Genomic DNA, 17,934 nt, shown 5'->3' with positions numbered 1-17,934 from the left:
TGCTGGCTGGGCCTGCCTTTGTTTCTCTATCTGTGAATTGAGGGGCTGGGGCCAAATGACTGTAGACTAAAGGTTTTTGTTCTGATGGGGACCCAGTGGGGGCAAGTTGAAGGGAATGTTAGGGACCAGGTCATAGGTGGCTCCAAACAGTGGCCGGCCCCTGCTCTACTGGCTTTCAGGGAGCAGTGAGCAAAGTCTGGTGTGACTCCTCCAGATGACCCCCAGGCCCATTCCAAGAATCAGAAACCTGAGGTACTAGAGATCCCCATATGGACTCTGACTTGCTGTGTGATTCAGGAGCGTCCTTGTGCCTCTAGGGACCTCAGTTGCTCTCTCTGTGAGGGGTACATGTAAGACCCAGCACTTGCTCAGCACCCTGGGTAATGATTCCTCACATTCCCTTGCCACCTCTCAGTTTGCTAAGCACCTCTTCTTGAACACACTCCCTCCTTGCCTTCCACACCCACTCTGCCTCCTGCTGGGTGATGCCCGTTTGAGGCGTGGGACCCAGACAAGAGTGAGACCTGAACCCTGCCCTGGGGGCCTAAAGAGGCACCTCTACCCACTTCCTGTGGAGGAGCCCAGTGGCTGGGCCAGGGGGCTGCAGTGGGAGAGCAGAGTCACATTTGGGCAGCCTTTTCCATGGTTTATTTAACCTTTCATGAGAATTTTAATGATTATCATAAAAAGATGTTGTTACCTTAACATTTCCTGTTACAAACATGCCATTCGGGGACAGTATATTCCTCCTTGATGATTCCTCCCCCACCCCCAGTTATATTTTTGGTTACTTATTTGGGTATGAAACTGAGACACTACAACTCTTTTCATTGCAGTAGTTCTCAGAGAAGTAGGTAGTATTATTCTAGAGGCCTAGAGAGGACTTGTCACCTGCCCTTGGTCAAAGAGCTAGGAAATGGTAAGTCAGGATTTGAACCCAGGTCCACAGCCCTTGGCACTGCCAAGCTGTGGGAAGCAGGGGTGGCTGAGTCCTCGGACTCCTTTTCAGACTCCCCCCACCCCAGGAGCCCCTCCTGTCCTTTCTGGGCTTACTCTTCTGCCCTTGAACAAATGGGACCCTTTTCTCTGCTGCTTGGGGGTGTTTGAGTCAGGATCTGAATCTGCTTTGATCCCTGCACATTTGGGAAGCTCTCATGAACCCTTGAGTCAGAATTCCTGGGGAGGGGGATGCTTGCCAGGGCAAATTAATGTTGAGTAGGATGGGGAGTGATGCCCTTCTACCCAGGACCTAGGGTTGAGCCCATGGTGTGGCCATCTGTGCCAAAGGTACCAGATTACCCTCCATTTCTGACCCAATACCCAAAAGATTCATTCTTGGTTAACCTATGTTAGGTTCTGAGTGACGGTTTGGTTTCTGCCATCTGTACCTTCCTAAGTGTCTCCCTGAAACTGACAGCTCTCTGAGGGTAGGGAAATCCTTCTGTTAGTCTGCCCTAATTGCTACCTCTTGCTTTCAGCCCAGCCTTATCTCATTTACCCTGGACTGGATGATAGGCATGAGAGGTTTACTGCCCTGGTGCCTGCTGCCAGCTGAAATGTGTGTTATTGGTGTCCTAAGAAGTCAGGAGCCATCAGGCCAGTGCTCCCTCTTCTTTCCCTCATGGCAGATCCCAGAGGCTTTGGTTCACAAAGCAGGCTCTGTGTATACCTGTCTTTGAGTCTCCCACCAGCCTGGGTGTAGAGCTGTCAGACAATATCATTGAGGCCAGAGGAGGGGCAGAGTCCTGCCTGGAGTTGGAGTGGAGTCAGAGGAGGTACACAGTAAGAGCCAGAGTCCTTGCCCCCTGAGCCCAGAACCAGGCCACCTACCACCCACTTCCAGGCACTTAAAGAATGTGGTTTAGGGCCCTGGCCAGTTGGCTCAGTGGTAGAGTGTCGGCCTGGTGTGCGGGAGTCCCGGGTTCGATTCCTGGCCAGGGCACACAGGAGAAGCGCCCATCTGCTTCTCCACCCCTCCCCCTCTCCTTCCTCTCTGTCTCTCCCCCTCCTGCAGCCAAGGTGCTGAGGATGGCTCTGTGGCCTCTGCCTCAGGCGCTAGAATGGCTCTGGTCCCAACAGAGCAACGCCCCAGATGGGTGGAACATTACCCCCTGGTGGGCATGCCAGGTGGATCCCGGTTGGGCTCATGCAGGAGTCTGTTTGACTGCCTTCCCGTTTATAGCTAAGGAAAAATACAAAAAAAAAAAAAAAAAAAGAAGGTGGTTTAGGAGAGGAGGGGTGATTATCTGACTCTGCCCCCCACACTACAAATCTAAGGTCTCAATGGGGACCTGCAACTTAAGATTTATTTTGCAGAATGTCTCTTGGAGTCACTTCCCATCATGTTCCTGGTCACCACCACTTTTTTTTTTTTTTTTGTATTTTTCTGAAGCTGGAAACGGGGAAAGACAGTCAGACAGACTCCCGCATGCGCCCGACCGGGATCCACCCGGCATACCCACCAGGGGCAACGCTTGCCCACCAGGGGGCGATGCTCTGCCCATCCGGGGCGTTGCTCTGCCGCGACCAGAGCCACTCTAGCGCCTGGGGCAGAGGCCAAGGAGCCATCCCCAGCACCCGGGCCATCTTTGCTCCAATGGAGCCTTGGCTGCAGGAGGGGAAGAGAGAGACAGAGAGGAAGGAGGGGGGGGGTGGAGAAGCAAATGGGCGCTTCTCCTATGTGCCCTGGCCGGGAATCGAATCCGGGTCCCCCGCACGCCAGGCCGACGCTCTACCGCTGAGCCAACTGGCCAGGGCCTCACCACCACTTTTAAAACATTTCAAAGCCCTAAGCACATCAGGAAGAAACACCTATATTTATGAACCCACTATGACAACTCCTCATCTTTCTCTATCAACTTTAGGAGAAGCTATTTCATCCCAGAACTCTAGGATAGAGAGGCCAGAAGATTATACATTCTGATTCCCTCATTTTAAGGATGGGAAAGTAGGGCCCAGAAAAGACAGGGCAGCCAGAGCAGAGAAAGGGACCCACTCTGCTGAGGAGGAGCCTTCTCTGGGAGGAGGCTGAGACCTGGGTTCTTGACAGGATACCCATGTACTCACTGTGTAATACTTGGCAATTAGTGGGCACTTGCTGGGCCCTGTTAGCTGCCCATGCAAGGAAACTCATCAGGGCCCTCCCTTCTACTCTGAGGTCAAGGGTCAGTCCCTGGGGTCAGTGAATATTCAGCCTTGGGCCCTCTGCCCCACTCATACTGGACAGGCCTCAGAGAGACCTTGACTGTTGGCCTCAGTTCATACAGAGCAGCTAGAGGCAGATCTGGCACTAGGACCCAGAGGGCAGGTGGCAGCCTTTCAGGCTGACAGTGGTGGCTAGAGTACTGGTGGACTTACCTACCCATGGCTCTGAGCATGGCTAGCTCTGCTTAGGAAGGGACAAGGAGCCCCAGTGCTCTGGAGCCAGATGATTTGAGAGCCTAGTCTAGTCCATGGAAGGTGTGTGGACACGCACATGGGTGCTCAGGAGGGGTGGTAGTGGACAAGGGCCTGAGTCTCATCTCAGGCTGGAGGAGAACCTTGTAAAGCTCCCAGCTGGGAGTGGAGATTTTGCCCAAGTCTGGCCAGCCTGTGAACCTTGTGGCTAGTGGTTGATCAGAGATGCAAGCTGTGGCATCACTAAGTTGCTCTTGATTGTGGTGGGGTGTGTGTGCCCATTTTTGGGTCTCTAGGGTGTCGTTTAGGGGGATCTCTGAGTTCTGGGGTCGGTGTGCCTGTGTTTAAGTAGGTTGTTGCAGAGGTGTGTACAGTGAGTATGGGAGGGGGGTGGAGAGAAGGGGTCCACAATTAACTTACAGAATCGCTATTGTAGCGCCTCCTCGCCTTATCTCTCAGAGCCCACTCTAACTTGGGCTTCCCCTCCAGGTTCCCAAACCCTGCCTGAGGACGGGACTCTCCCCGGCCAGGTCCTCTCCAGGGCGGGCGGGGCGGGCGCTAGGACCCTGCGGGGCGGGGTGGGGCGGGGCTCTGAGCTCCGTCCGCTGTACCTCCGCAGCCTGGAAAATACCGAGCCCAAGCGAGCGGCGTCCCCGAGCCTGGCCGGAGGGAGGGGGCGCGCGGGGCGGGGGGCGCGGGACGGGCGGGGCGGCGGGACCCACTGCTCCTCCCCCCAGAGCCCCCGCGCGGCCCCGGTCGCCGGGGCAGAGGCAGCGCGGCGGCGGCGGCGACGCTGGTACCCCGGCTCCGGTGGCCCCGGAGGAGCAGCGGGCACAGGTGAGCGGCTGGCCCGGAGGGCGTCCACCACGCCGGCACCCCGCCCCGCGTGCTTCCCGCGCCAGCGCCGCTGCCGGAGTGAGTTGAGCGGGTCCGGCCAGCACTGGGGGGACGCAGCCGTCAGTCACCTCGGGTCCCGAGCTCTCGCGGATCCCCCACACCCGACACGCAGCCCCAGGGAACTCTGGGGTCGCTCCTTGGGGATGCCCCCGCTGACTGCCCTGTGCCGGTTCGCCCTCACCAGGGGCCAGCGCTTGCCTATCTCGAACTCTACACCCGGTTAGGACCCCGGACAGCCCCACCCGCACCCCCAGCGGTCTGACTCGGGTCCCCAAACCGGTCTTGCAGGTCCCAGGAAGGTGGCGTCAGCATCTGCAGCCGCGTCGACGTAGTCGGAGCCTCCGCGGAGGACCCAGGAGAGCGGGACTAGGACCAGAGCCCTGGGCCTCTCCATGGAGAAGTCAGCGACCTCAACAGAGCCCCAAGGGCCTCGGCCAGTCCTGGGCCGTGACAGTGTCCAGGTGCCCGACGACCAGGACTTCCGCAGCTTCCGGTCAGAGTGTGAGGCCGAGGCAGGCTGGAACCTGACCTACAGCAAGGCCGGTGTGTCTGTGTGGGTGCAGGCTGTGGAGATGGATCGGACCCTGCACAAGATCAAGGTAGGGTTGTCCTATCTGTGCAGCCTCACTACCTCTGACAGGAAGTCTCCTGGTCCTAACGCAGAGAGAGCCACAGACAACTGGTTGTGCATTTCAGAAAGTCTCTTGCCAGGAACCAGGAGGAGGCACAGTTTGTTCTGCAAGCCCCCATCACACAGATAGGCCAACTGAGGCCTGGAGAGGGGGTGTGACTCTGGCTCACCCAGCCAGAACCCAGGCTTCTGCATGCATCTTCCTGCTCCAGGGAGGTGGTCTGCTGCCAGGCCCCCTCTAGGAGTGTAGTTTCCCTTAGGGGCCCCTTTGCCCCCACAGACCTTCATCTGGTACCTGATTTGAGTCATTCAAGGTGGGAGACTGAACCCTTCTCTTCCTAATTCCTGGTTTTCTCAGCCTAAGCTGGGTCTCTTTGCCCACTCTCTGCATACTTGGGTGCCAGGGACCTGATTCTTTTTTGCCTGGTGCACTGCTCTTCCCCTTTCCTTCCCTGGCTGCTCCCTGAGTCTCCTGCAGGGACTCAGGATTGTGACCGGCAGATCCTGAAGACAGGGCTTGGATATTCTTGCCTTACTTAGAGCCAGGCTGAGGGGCAGGCTGGGGGGCAGGCTGGGGGAAGAGGGGCACAGGGGAGGCAAGAAGAGGCAGGGTACATCTGCCCCTTCACAGCTATCAACCCCATGCCTCATAGTTCCATGATTTTTGATTTTTCTCTCTTTGCCAGGGAAGGCTTAGGGGATGGGACCCCATGAGCCCACCTACCTTAGGGGCCTAGATAGGGCAGAGGCTGGTGAAAACTGGTTTAGAGGCGTCAGTAGTTGCCCCTAGCACATCTGGCATTGTATGAGTGCCATCTAGCATTGTATGAAGTCTTCCCCAGTGGACTCCTGGCAGTAGGCCTTCGCTTTCCTTTGCCTTCTCCTTTCTGCTGTCCTTCTGGAACTGTGAAGGTGTGGATTCCTGTCGCAAGGGATGGTGGGTCAGAGTACTGGACTCAAAGGACCTCCTGCCCTCCCCCCACTCCAGTCCCTCCTTCCTGCTCTCAGACTTAGTTCAGGCATGTTGGCCTCAAACCAGGGCCAGAGATGTCTGACCTTCTGTCTCTGACCCTGTGCCTTTCTGCTTCCCTCCATCTTAGTCATTTACAGCTTTGTCCATCTGTCTCCATGTAGCCTTCTGGCTCGCCCTTTCTGCCTTTCCTTCTCCCTGCCTTTCTGATTCTCTTTCTCTCAGGGTTGCCATGTATGTCTCGCACTCTAGGACTCTCTGCCCAGGCCTGAGGACGGTGGGCTTCCCTGGGGGCCTGACCTGGGTCTGAGCCTCAGGCGCAGGGAAGGGGAGGGCAGCTGATATGTCCCAGCTTGGTGCTCACTGAAGACAGGGGATAGGTCCTATCCCAATTTATCACACCTGCACCCAACTCTGACAGAGCAGGGATGTTGGTTGAATGAAGGATAGAAGGAAGGAAGGGAGGAACAAATTGAATGAAAGGTGAACAGTGTTGTTGTGAGAACAAGGTGTTTTCCTGACTGTGACCTGGGAAAGGCTTAAGGATGGCTTCACAGTTGGGGGGGGGGGGAGTGTAGTTTCCCCCACTGAGCTGACTCTCCAGAAGGGAGGGAAGGGAAAGATCTGAACTGAGTCCTGTATTCCCACCCTCTGTGTCAACAGGGCGGTGCTGCCTCCTCCATCTGGCTTGGTTAATAAGTAAACCAGCCCAGTCTAGAACTGGAGTTGGTGGGTCTGGGGGCCAGGCTGCCACAACAGACTTCTCATGGCCAGATCAGACTTGTCTGGTGGCCTTCTTTGGGAGTGGAGGGGACTTGGTAAAACTGAGTGTTGCGGGCTTGTAGTTAGGGCATACATCCGCCCTATTAGCCAGCATCCTGACCCTTCTTCCTTCTCAGACTGACCAGAGATTGGAGGTGCCCAAGGGCCCTTTGCAATCCCTGTTTCATACTACCCCCTCACTGCGGTGCAAGTGAAGACACAGGCCCACAGAGGGACAAGGGCCAATCCAGTGTCACACAGCCAAGTCCTAGTAGAGCTAGTCTTGGAACCAAGATCTCCAGCCTCCCAGCCTAGCCCTCTGTCTTATTTTTCTCCCTATTGCTGCCCTCCAAGTCTTCCCCCCCCAGTGGAATGAGGGTTGGGGACATTAGGTGAACAGAGCTGGGGCCCAGGGAAGAGGCTGTGGCCTTGATTATAGGTATCCTGTACCCAACTCCTGATCCTCAGCACAGTCAGGTGGAGCTCTAGGAGACTGGCAGAGGTCTCTGAGCTGCCCACCCCCCAAAATTTAAGAATACCATTTCTAAGAGCCCCTGCTTTGAGCCAATCATTTTTCTCCATCATCTAATTTACCCTCAGGCCTGGGTAGTAGTAGGCTTGTTTCTATGCTACAAAGAAACTGAGGCTGAGAATGGTGATGTCACATGCCTAAGGTCACAGGGCACTTAAATGGACCCCAGGCCAGCCTAGCTTCAGAGCCTCTGCCCCGCTCCACTTGAGGTCACATCTCAGTCAACATTATGGCATTTGACCCCATCAATAACTTTTTGAAAGACGCGGTATCCTCATCATCCCATTCTCCTTTGATAAATGAGAAAGCTGAGGCCCAGAAAGGGGCGTGGCTTGCCAAGGTCACTTAGCAGGTCTGAAGCCAGAGTCCCAGAGATGATTAAGTCATTCCTGGAGGCTGGAAATCAAGTACAGGTGCTTGTTGAGCTTCTACCCCCTCCCCCTCCTGCCCCAACCCTCTGGGCCTGCCCCCTGAGCTGGAAAGGCAGCTAGCTGCCCCTGGATATGCCCTGTACTTGTGATCACAGGGTGGGGATGAGGATACCAATCCACCTTTCTGTCAACCTGATTGATTTTCTCTGCTTCATCTCCCTTCCCCCAAGCTTATCTTCTGCCCCTGTGTCCAGAGGTCCCTGGAAGCCACTGTGGCACTGAGCCCAGCATTCGGCTCCAGGACAAAGGGAAGGGGCTCCCGGAGGCCACCTCCACCCTTTCCCTTCATCCTGGCCTCCAGCCCAGCCTGGCCCCAGGCCTGCACTGTGCTCTGGGCACTGGAGAGGAGGCAGCTGCTGCCTCCTGAAAGGTCAGGCCCTGTCCCAGAGGCAGATGCTGAATATGCATCCTGGTCCAAGGTAGGGGCCTGCATGGAACCTGCACCCAGGTCTCTCAGTGTCCAGGCCAGGCTTCCCTGTGACTCCTGTCGTGATGTGAGAAATGGGAACCCAGAGGGTCTGTCAGTTATTCAGGCAGTGCCAGCTGGGCAAGAGGCTGAGGTCTTTCTGGCTGTCCTCTTCTATGTGTGTGACAGTGGGCACATCCCCGCCCTTCTATGAGCTGTTTCTCTATCTGTATCATGGGGCTCTCTTGGCTGAAAGAGCCTCTGAACTCAGTGTTTATGTTGGGGCCCATGAGAACGGGATGAGGAACAGGGGACAGAAAGGAGATGACATGGCCTGTCCTGGATGCTCACGTGCTTGGCTTCTCTAGTGCTGCTATGTGCCTAGCCTGGTGCTTGGCTAGCTGTGTGAGAGGCAGAGGAAGAGACCTGGCCCTTGTCCTCAGAGGTCTACAGACCCTGGAGGAGAGAGGACTGACAATTGTAGGTGACCCCTATCTGCTCATGGGCAGACGTTCCCAAGCAGACCACAGAGGTAGGAGTGAACCTGGCGGGAAGGAACCTTGAGGGACGTGGCGGCTGCAGTAGGGGTGGGAGATCTCTTGGGGGAGTGTGGCCACAGGAAGCTGGGCAGTGGGGACCTGTCTTCTTTGACTTCTTGTCCTGTGGCCCCTCCCCTTCGGAGAAAGCTCCAGTGGCCCCTCACTGCCCTGTCTCACTGTCCACCTGCTCCCACACCACAGCCCCACCTCCCCGCCCTAGGTTCCAAGCTCTCAATTCAGTGCTCAGGCCTCTCTTCTCAGTAACTCATTCTCTTGCTCTTTGAAATGAGGGATCAAGGGATCATCTCAGGGATCAAGGGATCATCTCAGGAATCTCCAAGGGCCCTTTTTATTTATTTTTTTATTCATTTTAGAGAGAGAGAGAGAGAAATAGAGAAGGGGGGGAGGAACAGGAAGCATCAATTCCCATATGTGCCTTGACCAGCAAGCCCAGGGTTTCAAACTGGGAACCTCAGCGTTCCAGGTCGACACTTTATCCACTGCGCCACCACAAGTCAGGCCTCCAAGGGCCCGTTTTACTCTTACAGTCTGTGGGACTCAGAAGGGCATAGCAAAGATGGAGACGGGCAGGGCCAGGTGTTTTGTCTTTTCACTGTGTTTTCACAGTTATCCTAAGGTATGGATCTTATTAAGCCATTGAACACATGTAATTAAATTTAATTTCTAAATTAAAAAAAATAAAAAAAAACCTAAGACTCAGAACAGGAATTTACTTGTGCAAGGCCAAACAGAAAGTGGCTAAAGCAGAATGAGAACCCAGGTCCTTGGGTTCAAGGCTAAGTAAGACCTCTGAGGCTGAGATCTCTCTGCTCCCGTGGGCCCTTCTATCTACAGGACCCCATGGCTCATAACTTATCTCTCTGCTGACTTGGGTCTCACTGTCTATGTCATTGTAGGAAGGCACCCTGGAGAGGACCCAGCAGGGCTAGAGCCCAGTCCTTGCTTTGTGACCTCAGCGGTCACTTCACTTTTTTAGTCAGTTTTCTTATCTGTGGTGACAGGGCAGGAGTTAATCTGGTTTTAGGGCTTTGGACTGGGTGAGTTCAGGTGCAGAGTGAACTTCTGTCCCCTCTGGGGCTCAGCTTCCCTATTTCTACAGGAAATTGCTGGGTAGGTGGTTTGTAGAGGCCAATCTGGCCTTAGGCCATGGTAGGGGGTTCTGGACACAGAGTAAGAGAGATAGCTAAGGCCTTGCCAACCTTCAGGTGGGGGAGGTCAGAAAAAGGAAAGGTCCAAAGTGGCCTCTGGCTTTAGGGAAAGCTTCTTGGAGGAGGTCCTGGGTGGGCCTGAGGCTATAGATGAGAGACTAGGATGCAGAGTACCAGCCACATGGCCTTAGGCAGGTTGCTGCCCTTGCCTGGGTTTTAGCTTCCTCGCCTGTCAAATGTGGATGGTAGTGCTGCCCTGCCTGTTTCAGGCACTTCATTCATTCACTTATGCATTTAGTGGACATTCACTGATAGCCTCTGCCTGGCCCTGTGCTGTAGGTTGAGGGCAAAAAGGAAACTCAAACTTGAGCTCTGTACTCAAGGAGTCCCCAGTTGAGTGCTGAGAGAACTTCAGGGGTCTCTGAACCAGGCTTGGGGACCAGGGAAGTCTGCTCAAAGGAGGAATGCTCAGGTGATACCTTTTGAACTGGATGGAGAATGAGGTGCACAAGTTTGATAGTATCGGGAGCTGTCCATGCAGAGCCACAGCTGTGCAAAGGCCCAGAGGCAGGAAACAGGGCAGTGCATTAGGATAACTGCAGGTGTTGTTTAGACTAGAGAACTAGACTGAGGCTCTAGCACTTGGGTCCTGAAGGTCCTGGGGTGCCAGGGGAGGGTTTTAGAAAGAGGATGCTGTCACTGTATTGTCTGGACAGAGGTACTGAGGCCTGCACTACTAAAGGACGGGCTGTGAGGAATGGAGCAAGGGATTGCATCTAGAGAGAGTTAGAGATAATGGATGGGACATGGAGGGTACAGGATAACCCTTTGTAATGTGCAAATTGTGGAGAGTTATTCAGGTTGAGGTGTGGATATGCACCTCTTTGGTGCATGCCCTGAGGACAAGGAACCTTGTGAGTGGGAGTGGGGTGGGGGTGCCTCCAAAGTCAATGTCCCCCTGGCGCTAGAAGAACCCCCAGCCCCCAGGCTGGCTCTATGCCCTTCATACCCAGCTCCCCAGGCTCTGGCTTTTAAACTTTAATGAGCCCCAGCTCAGTTTCCAGTCGAGAGTCTTTAAAGTTTCAGGAGATAAGAGAAAGGAGGGAGTCCTGGAGACAGATGGGTTTTATTTCTTCCCCTGTGTGCCCATGCCTGGCTGGGCCACCTGGAGCCAGGGCTGAGGCGCCATGACCCCACACACCCTGGCACTCTTCGGGGATCTGGGACTTCTCTAGGCCACTCTAGCCTGTTCCTGAGGGACCAGCGACCACAGGCCTGGGCATCGGGTTGCCACCAAGATAGATGAGGATAAAAACCCTATTCCAGCCTGACCTGTGGTGGCACAGTGGATAAAGCGTCGACCTGGAACCCTGAGGTCGCCGGTTCGAAACCCTGGGCTTGCCTGGTCAAGGCACATATGGGAGTTGATGCTTCCTGCTCCTCCTCTGTTCTCTCTCTCTCTCTCTCTTCTCTCTAATAATAAAAATGAATAAAATTTAAAAACAAACAAAAAAAACAACAACAATAAAAACCCCTATTCCAGCAGTGACTCCTGACCTGGGCAGATGAGCATGCTCCAGCAACAGGTGGGAGGAAAGCTGCTCAGACCAGGTGCCAGGCTTGAGGTGCGTCCCTCTGTCTCCTCTGGCATGCCTGTGCTGCCCTGATGCTCTGGAACACAGAGCTTCAGAAACACAGGCAGGAGGCCCAGAATTTAGTGGCGGGTCTCACACCAAATGCAGGATCCTCTCACCTGTCAGTAAAGAGAGCATGGGACAAGTGGCATATGGCAGCTGGAGCAGTTCTCTGGGCTTTAGCCTAACTGTTGCCTCCTGCCTCTCAGCTTGAGCTCCCTGGAGACAGATACTTGCTATTTCTAGAATCCCTAGGTCCTGGGGCAGGTGAAGATGCCTGCACATGTCTACACACACACACACACACACATACACACACACACACACTCAAAGGGGGAGTAGGGGAGTAAATCTGTGCAGTGCACAGGCCGTTTAATCTCACCCTGTCTTTCTTTCTTTTTCTTTTACTTTAATCTCATCCTTTCATGGCATATCCTGCTTCTTCCCCCGATTCCCTGAGATCCCCTCTACCGTCTCCTGGACCCCCCGCCTCTGTCTTTGGACCCTTTCAGATTGCCTGGGAACTGGCACTGGACCAGGGAGGTGATGACTCTTAAGGCTGAGGCCTGACAACCAGAGGGGATGGTGTTCTCTTGTGTGTTTCCGACAGTCATTCAACACATATTTATTGAGCACATATTATATGCAAAGTACTGTGTTATATCTAGGAACTTAGTGTGAAAGCAGACAGATTAGGCCCTGCTGTCGTGGGTTTACATACTGAAGGGGAGATAAGCAAAATAGAGGCAAGCAAATAAATAAGTTACCAGATGGTGGTTGTGTGTTATGAGGACAGGATAATGAGATCAGATGAGATCGGGCGCGTTCAGAGTGGTATGGCCATAGACAAGAACAGGATAATGAGATGGGGGTTGTCTGGCCTTCTTTGTGTGGGCCTTCTGCGTGGAGCTGGATTGTGGGTGACTGTGTGTCTTATTGAACACATGCCTCTAAGGTTGCGTGTGTGTGCCTCTGAGTGTGAAACTGTGTGTGTGTTTCTGTGTCTGATGTTACTCTGTGTGTGTGAGTCACACCCCCTCACTGCAGCAGAGTTGTCTCTGCTCCAATTATGTCTCCTCAGCTGTCTCCTGGCAGCTCCTACCTCCCTGCTCTGCTCAGCTCTGATTCTGCCATGGTTTTCCCTCCCTGCCTTCATCCAGCCACTTGGCCTGGCCTCTGGGTCTATCTCTGGGTCTCCCCTAGGATGAATCTTCCCTTAGGATGTAGTTCCTATTCCTGTCTTTGATGGTTACTGCCTCTGTCTTAATGTCGCTATTTATCCCTTTTTTTCCAATTTTTTTTCTGTCCCAGTTGTTTATTCATTCAGCAAACTTTTCATGTTTCCTACTTACTCTGTCAGCCACTCTGCTGCTGCTGAGGACTAGATATGGATCAGACCCAGGCCCTGCTCTCAAGTCCTGGTGGGAGACATGGAGACAGTGACAGCCCTCTGTGAGAACTCAGGCTGAGGGAGGCCAGGGGCTGACAGCGTGGTGGGGGGGCTAAGGGAGGGGGTTGGGGGCCAGCAGGAGTCAGGCAGCAAGCTGAGAAGGTGTTTGTGAGTCCCTCAGGGAGGCAGACCCGGGACTGCAGTGGGGGCTGAGGGTAGGAAGGAGTGGAGGCAGAGCCCGAGTGAGGAGGACGTTTTGGAGTTAGGATTTGCTGAAGGCAGAGAGAGAGGCAGGGAGAGAGGCAGAGAGAGAGGCAGCAGAGCCTTTCAGGCTGGCCAGTGCCATCATTATTAGCTCTGGGTTTCAGAAAGCTCCCTGGCTGTAGGGGACAGACTGTCCTGGGAGCAGGAAGATGAGGACATGGCTGCAGTACTCGAAGCAAGGATGGCGAGGCCTGCCTGGGATTGGCAAGAGGAGCTGCTGGGAAGGCCTGGCTGAGCCGAGTCCCTGGGATGGCACTGAGGGGCGAGTTCGGACCCTTGCCTGGGTTCTAGGCGCAGGTGGGGAGCAGAGGGGAGCTGGCATTGAGGTAGACCGTACGACAGTGGTGATCATGGTGCATCTGAGAGGCCTGTGGGCTGTCCCGGGAGGGATGCCCAGGGGGCTGTTGAAGATGCAGTCTGAGAGCTTTGGTGGATTAGACCACCGGAGGTCTCTGAAACCCAGGGGGGCATTTATCCAATTTGTCTTTGTCTTGATGTCTGTGTGTCAGGCCTCACTCTGTCTTATCAAACTGGTCTCCTGCCACCCCCCCTTTTCTTCCAGGCCCACCCACTCTCTGCTTCTCCTTCTCAGCTCTCCCTCTGCTGTATGGCTCCCCCTCCTCCCCCAGGATTGGAGCAGAGTGCTGGGAGCTCCAGACCAGGAGGTCAGCTTCTGAGAAGTCAGCAGGCTGTTTCTCAGTGCTGCAGAGAGAGCGCTGCAGAGTGCCCGTGAGCCTGGGGGCAGGGGTCCAGACAGGCTGCTGGAGACTGGGGGGGGGGGGGGGGGAGGCCAAGCAGCCATGAGTCATTTAGCCTGGATGGAGAGCAGCAGAGGCCCCAGCTTGTTCTGTCTGAGCAGACTCCGGGAGCTCTGTCGAGGGCAGGCATAGCATCGCCCCCACTCTCCACCAGAGTCTCAGAGGGGCCCCACTTATGGGGAGAAGATAGGTTGGGGTATCTGGTTTTAGATCCCCTTCCGTTCAGAAGAGAGGGCCGTAGGACTTGTCTAGTCATTTTGCGGGCATACTGAGCCTGAGGGTGGGGGAAGGAAACCCCCGCGTTGGTGGGTGCATTGGGCCCACCATGCCACCTGTGCTCCCCTCACTGCAGGCAGAGCCAGTCCCAACAGCCATAAACCCTAGCATGGACCCCCTTGAACAGTTCTCCCCTGACCAGGTGCTGGCCCACCTAGGATCCTTTGGGTCCTCCACAGAGTAGAGCCTGGTTTTTGGGGAACAGCCTTGGGGGTGGACTTTGGGTCACAGCGGGTTCCAGGTTGGTTCCTCCACTTCACCTTTCTGCCACCATTTACAAATGGGCATCATCTTCCCTTCTAGGTAAATGAGAGGATAGGATTAGGTGAATTTGCAAAGCCCCTAGCACAGAGTTGGCACACCATTCACATTTGCTAAATGGATGAATGGATGAAGAGTCTGAGGTCCCCAAGGGACAGCTCCATTTCCTCTGCGTCCATCCTTGTTCACTCAGGTTACCTCATGGAACTGCATGAGCCCTCTCCTTCCCCTGCCCATCCAGGCCGTTTCCAGTCTCCAGGCTTCTGCGAGCACCTCTGTCAGGAGCCTCTTTCCCCTCTTTACATCTGGCTGCTGTCTGCTTTTTGTTCATGCCTTAGGACTCTGCTTAGGTGCCGCTCCCTGTACCTCCGTCCCTGGCTTCCCTCCATCCCTGGCTTTCCTCCATCCCTGCCCCTCTGGCCTATGCTTCCATCTTCTCTCTCTCTGGACAACACGTGTAACTTAGACAAAGACATGTATGTATGTGTGTATATGTGTGTGTGTATACATAAATATATCACACACATATATTTTTTTTAGTGAGAGGAGGGGAGGCAGAGAGACAGGCTCCCACATGCACTAGGGGGCGATGCTCTATCCATCTGGGGCCATTGCTCTGTTACAAACGGAACCATTTTTTAGTGCCTGAGGTGGAGGCCATGAAGCCATCCTCAGTGCTCAAGGCTAGCTCGCTTGAGTCAATCAAGCCATGGCTGCAGGAGGAAGAGAGAGAGAGAAAGGAGAGAGGGTGTTGGAGAAGTAGATGGGCGCTTCTCCTGTGTGTCCTGACTGGGAATCGAACCCAGGACATCCAAACGCTGAGCTGACACTCTACCCCTGAGCCAACCAGCAAGGGCTTATGTATAGTTTCTATATCTTTCTTTTTCTTGAGAGAGAGAGAGAGACAGACAGGAAAGGAGAGAAACTAGAAGTATCAATTCATAGTTGCGTCACTTTAGTTGTTCATTGAATGCCTCTCATACAAGCCTTGACTAGGGGCTCAAGCTGAGCCAGTGAACCCTTGCTCAAGCCAGTGACCTTAGGCTTCAAGTCAGGGACCTTGGATCATGCTTATGATCCTGTGCTCAAGCCAGTGATTCCGCTCTCATGCCAACGAGCCTGCGCGCAAGCTGGCAACCTCGGGATTTCAAACCTGGGACCTCAGTGTCTTGGTCTCTATCCACTGCATTACCACTGGTCAGGCCTAGTATTAATTTCTTGTATAAACTATATTGTATCAACAGTAATGAGAATCCAAAAATGAAAAATAAATCACTCAGAGCTTCAACTCCTGCATAAAACTTTTTCTTGGTTACTTCCCGCTCCCACTCAAGGGTATAGATGATTTATACAAAGTCTAGACCAGCAATTTTCATCAGCTGTGCTGCAAGAATTTTTAAAACATGGAAAGCCTGACTATTTAGTCAGGGGCACCGACCTCTTTTTCCTTAGATTGTCAAATAAATAAATGACAACAGCCAACACAATAGCCGTCTGATCTACAGCCATAACACCTTGAATGCGCCCAGTCTCCTCACAATAGCCATCTGGTGTGAACGAATCAAAATTATACCTGTTTTTTTGTCAGATTGGTAAAAACTGTATATTTTTTGACTTTTAGTAAATAGTGTGCCATGAGATGAAAAAGGTTGAAAATTGCTGGTTTAGACTATGGCTCAGGTAGAAATTGATACCCTCTTTTGTTCATTTAATATTACATCTGTGAAGTTTCTCATATTGTTACAGGATTGTTAATGCACAAACATTTCTGGCAGCTGCTTCCTGCCAGGCCTGTTGTGGGTTTTGAAGGTTCAGAGCGGGCTTAGCCCCTGCCCCTGCCCCAGCCAGGGGGAGCCCACAGTCCTTAGTAGCTGGAAGTAATTATCAAGGTGATACGTCATTTCTAACTCAGCCAGGTCCTGCTGTTTGGTGGTGGTCTAGGTTGTTCTCCACTGTATTTTGCTAATTACAAATGCAATACTGTGGTCATGAATATTGTAACATTTTTTTCTTTTTTTTGTATTTATTTTCTTGTGTATAAATTTATGGTCCTGGTAAATTAAAAGATACATTTTTGCTCATGTGATTTTTTTTCTCTGTTCTGACTTCTAAAATGAAATTTTAATTTTTCTTGATGACACACTATTTTCTTCAAAAGATACATCTTTATAATTTTAAAAAGATTTGCCAAATTGCTTTTCAGAATAGTGAAACCTATATTTGCTATCACTAACTATACCAGTTTTATCATATCCTCACTAGCAGTGGGTATTTTATATATTTTTGCTAATTTACTAAGTATAAATTGGTAGCTCAGTACAGTTTTAATTTACTTTTCTTTAACTATCAGAACTATTAAAGATCTTACATTAAAGTCTCGGAACTTTCCCTGACCCTGTCTCTGATGTGCCTACTTCCACACTCCATTTTATGAGGCTAGCAGAAGTACTAATCAGCCGCAGTGCCATAGAGGTTTTTACAAGAATCCAAGAGTCGGCCCTGGCCGGTTGGCTCAGTGGTAGAGTGTCTGCCCCGCATGTGGAAGTCCCTGTTTCAATTCCCTGTCAGGGCACACAGGAGAAGCACCCATATGCACCCTTCCTCCTCTCGCTTCTCTACTTCTCCTTCCCTTGATTCTCTTTGTCTCTTTCTCTCTTCTCCTCCCTTCCTACAGCCATGGCTCAATTAGGGCGAGTTGGCCTGGGCACTAAGGATGGCTCCATAGCCTCTGCCTCAGGTGCTAAAAAAAAAACAAAGGCCCCTATTGGAGCAACAGCCCAGATGGGCAGAACATTGCCCCCTAGTGGGCTTGCTGGGTGGATCTGGGTTGCGGCGCATGCGGAAGTCTGTTTCCGCCTCCCCTCCTCCCACTAAAAATTATAAAATAAAAAAAAGAATTCAAGAGTCACGATGGCTCTTCTGAATTCCTCTTCTGAATTCTGCAGAAGCACTGAGGGCCCCAGCACTCTAAGCAAAGCTCCCACAGGCACAGCCTGTTGGTTGGCTTGCCTGTCCATTCTTCCGTTCAGACAACAGGTCTTTACTAAGCTGTGCCAGGCCCATGGGACTCCAAGGTGAACAACGGGTCACAGCACTGCAGGCAAATCAGTGCACTGCTGTGCGTGCTGATGGAGGGCGTCACTGGGGGCTGGAGAGGTAGCCCCCAGCCCAACATGAAGAGTTTAGGGGCAGGGCAGGCTGCCTGGACAGAGGTCAGCAAAGCCGAATTTTGAAACAAAATAGGAAAGGAGCCAGCGAAGGGAGGTCCTGGGAGGACCAGTCAGACACTCTCCTCCTGCACCACCCTGTCTCTGCTTCCCCTGACCCCTTGTGTCATTGCCCTTTTGCAGCTTAGGGGTCTCCCTTCTGGGTCTCCAGGAAATGAGAGACGAGGGCAGGGGCCCTATCAGCTTGCCCCAGTGCTGGCCCTGTGGGTTTTGGGATGGTCCTGAAGCCGGCAAGCAGGGTGAGCAGGAGGAGAACCTGGCGCAGGCAGGGAGGAGGGGTCACTGGAGTCTGTCTCAGCATCTCTCAGTGCCTGGTCTGATGTGAGGAGGGCAGTGTCTGGCTGTGGTTGTGAGGACGTGAATTTGTGTCAGGCCCTGTTGTAAGAGGGCC

General features: G+C 53.3%; 1 protein-coding gene across 3 annotated transcripts in view; it reads left to right on the top strand.

Moving 5' to 3' along the window:
• Nucleotides 1-17,934, top strand: part of STARD10 (StAR related lipid transfer domain containing 10) — a 33,931-nt gene that overhangs the window by 750 nt on the left and 15,247 nt on the right. The window contains exons 1-2 of one of the 3 annotated variants that reach the window (XM_066367856.1): nucleotides 4,061-4,311; nucleotides 4,582-4,892. In XM_066367856.1, the coding sequence (XP_066223953.1) occupies nucleotides 4,686-4,892 (207 nt within the window). In that variant the 5' untranslated portion in view covers nucleotides 4,061-4,311; nucleotides 4,582-4,685. Of the gene's footprint in view, nucleotides 1-4,060; nucleotides 4,312-4,581; nucleotides 4,893-17,934 lie in introns of those variants that run through there. The other 2 variants (XM_066367848.1, XM_066367864.1) reach the window with 2 other exon arrangements.

This window comes from Saccopteryx leptura, chromosome 1, assembly GCF_036850995.1.
Source record: "Saccopteryx leptura isolate mSacLep1 chromosome 1, mSacLep1_pri_phased_curated, whole genome shotgun sequence".
Taxonomy (NCBI): Eukaryota; Metazoa; Chordata; class Mammalia; order Chiroptera; family Emballonuridae; genus Saccopteryx; species Saccopteryx leptura.
The sequence above is the reverse complement of the archived record's forward strand: the minus strand, read 5'-3'. Positions and strand labels throughout refer to the sequence as shown.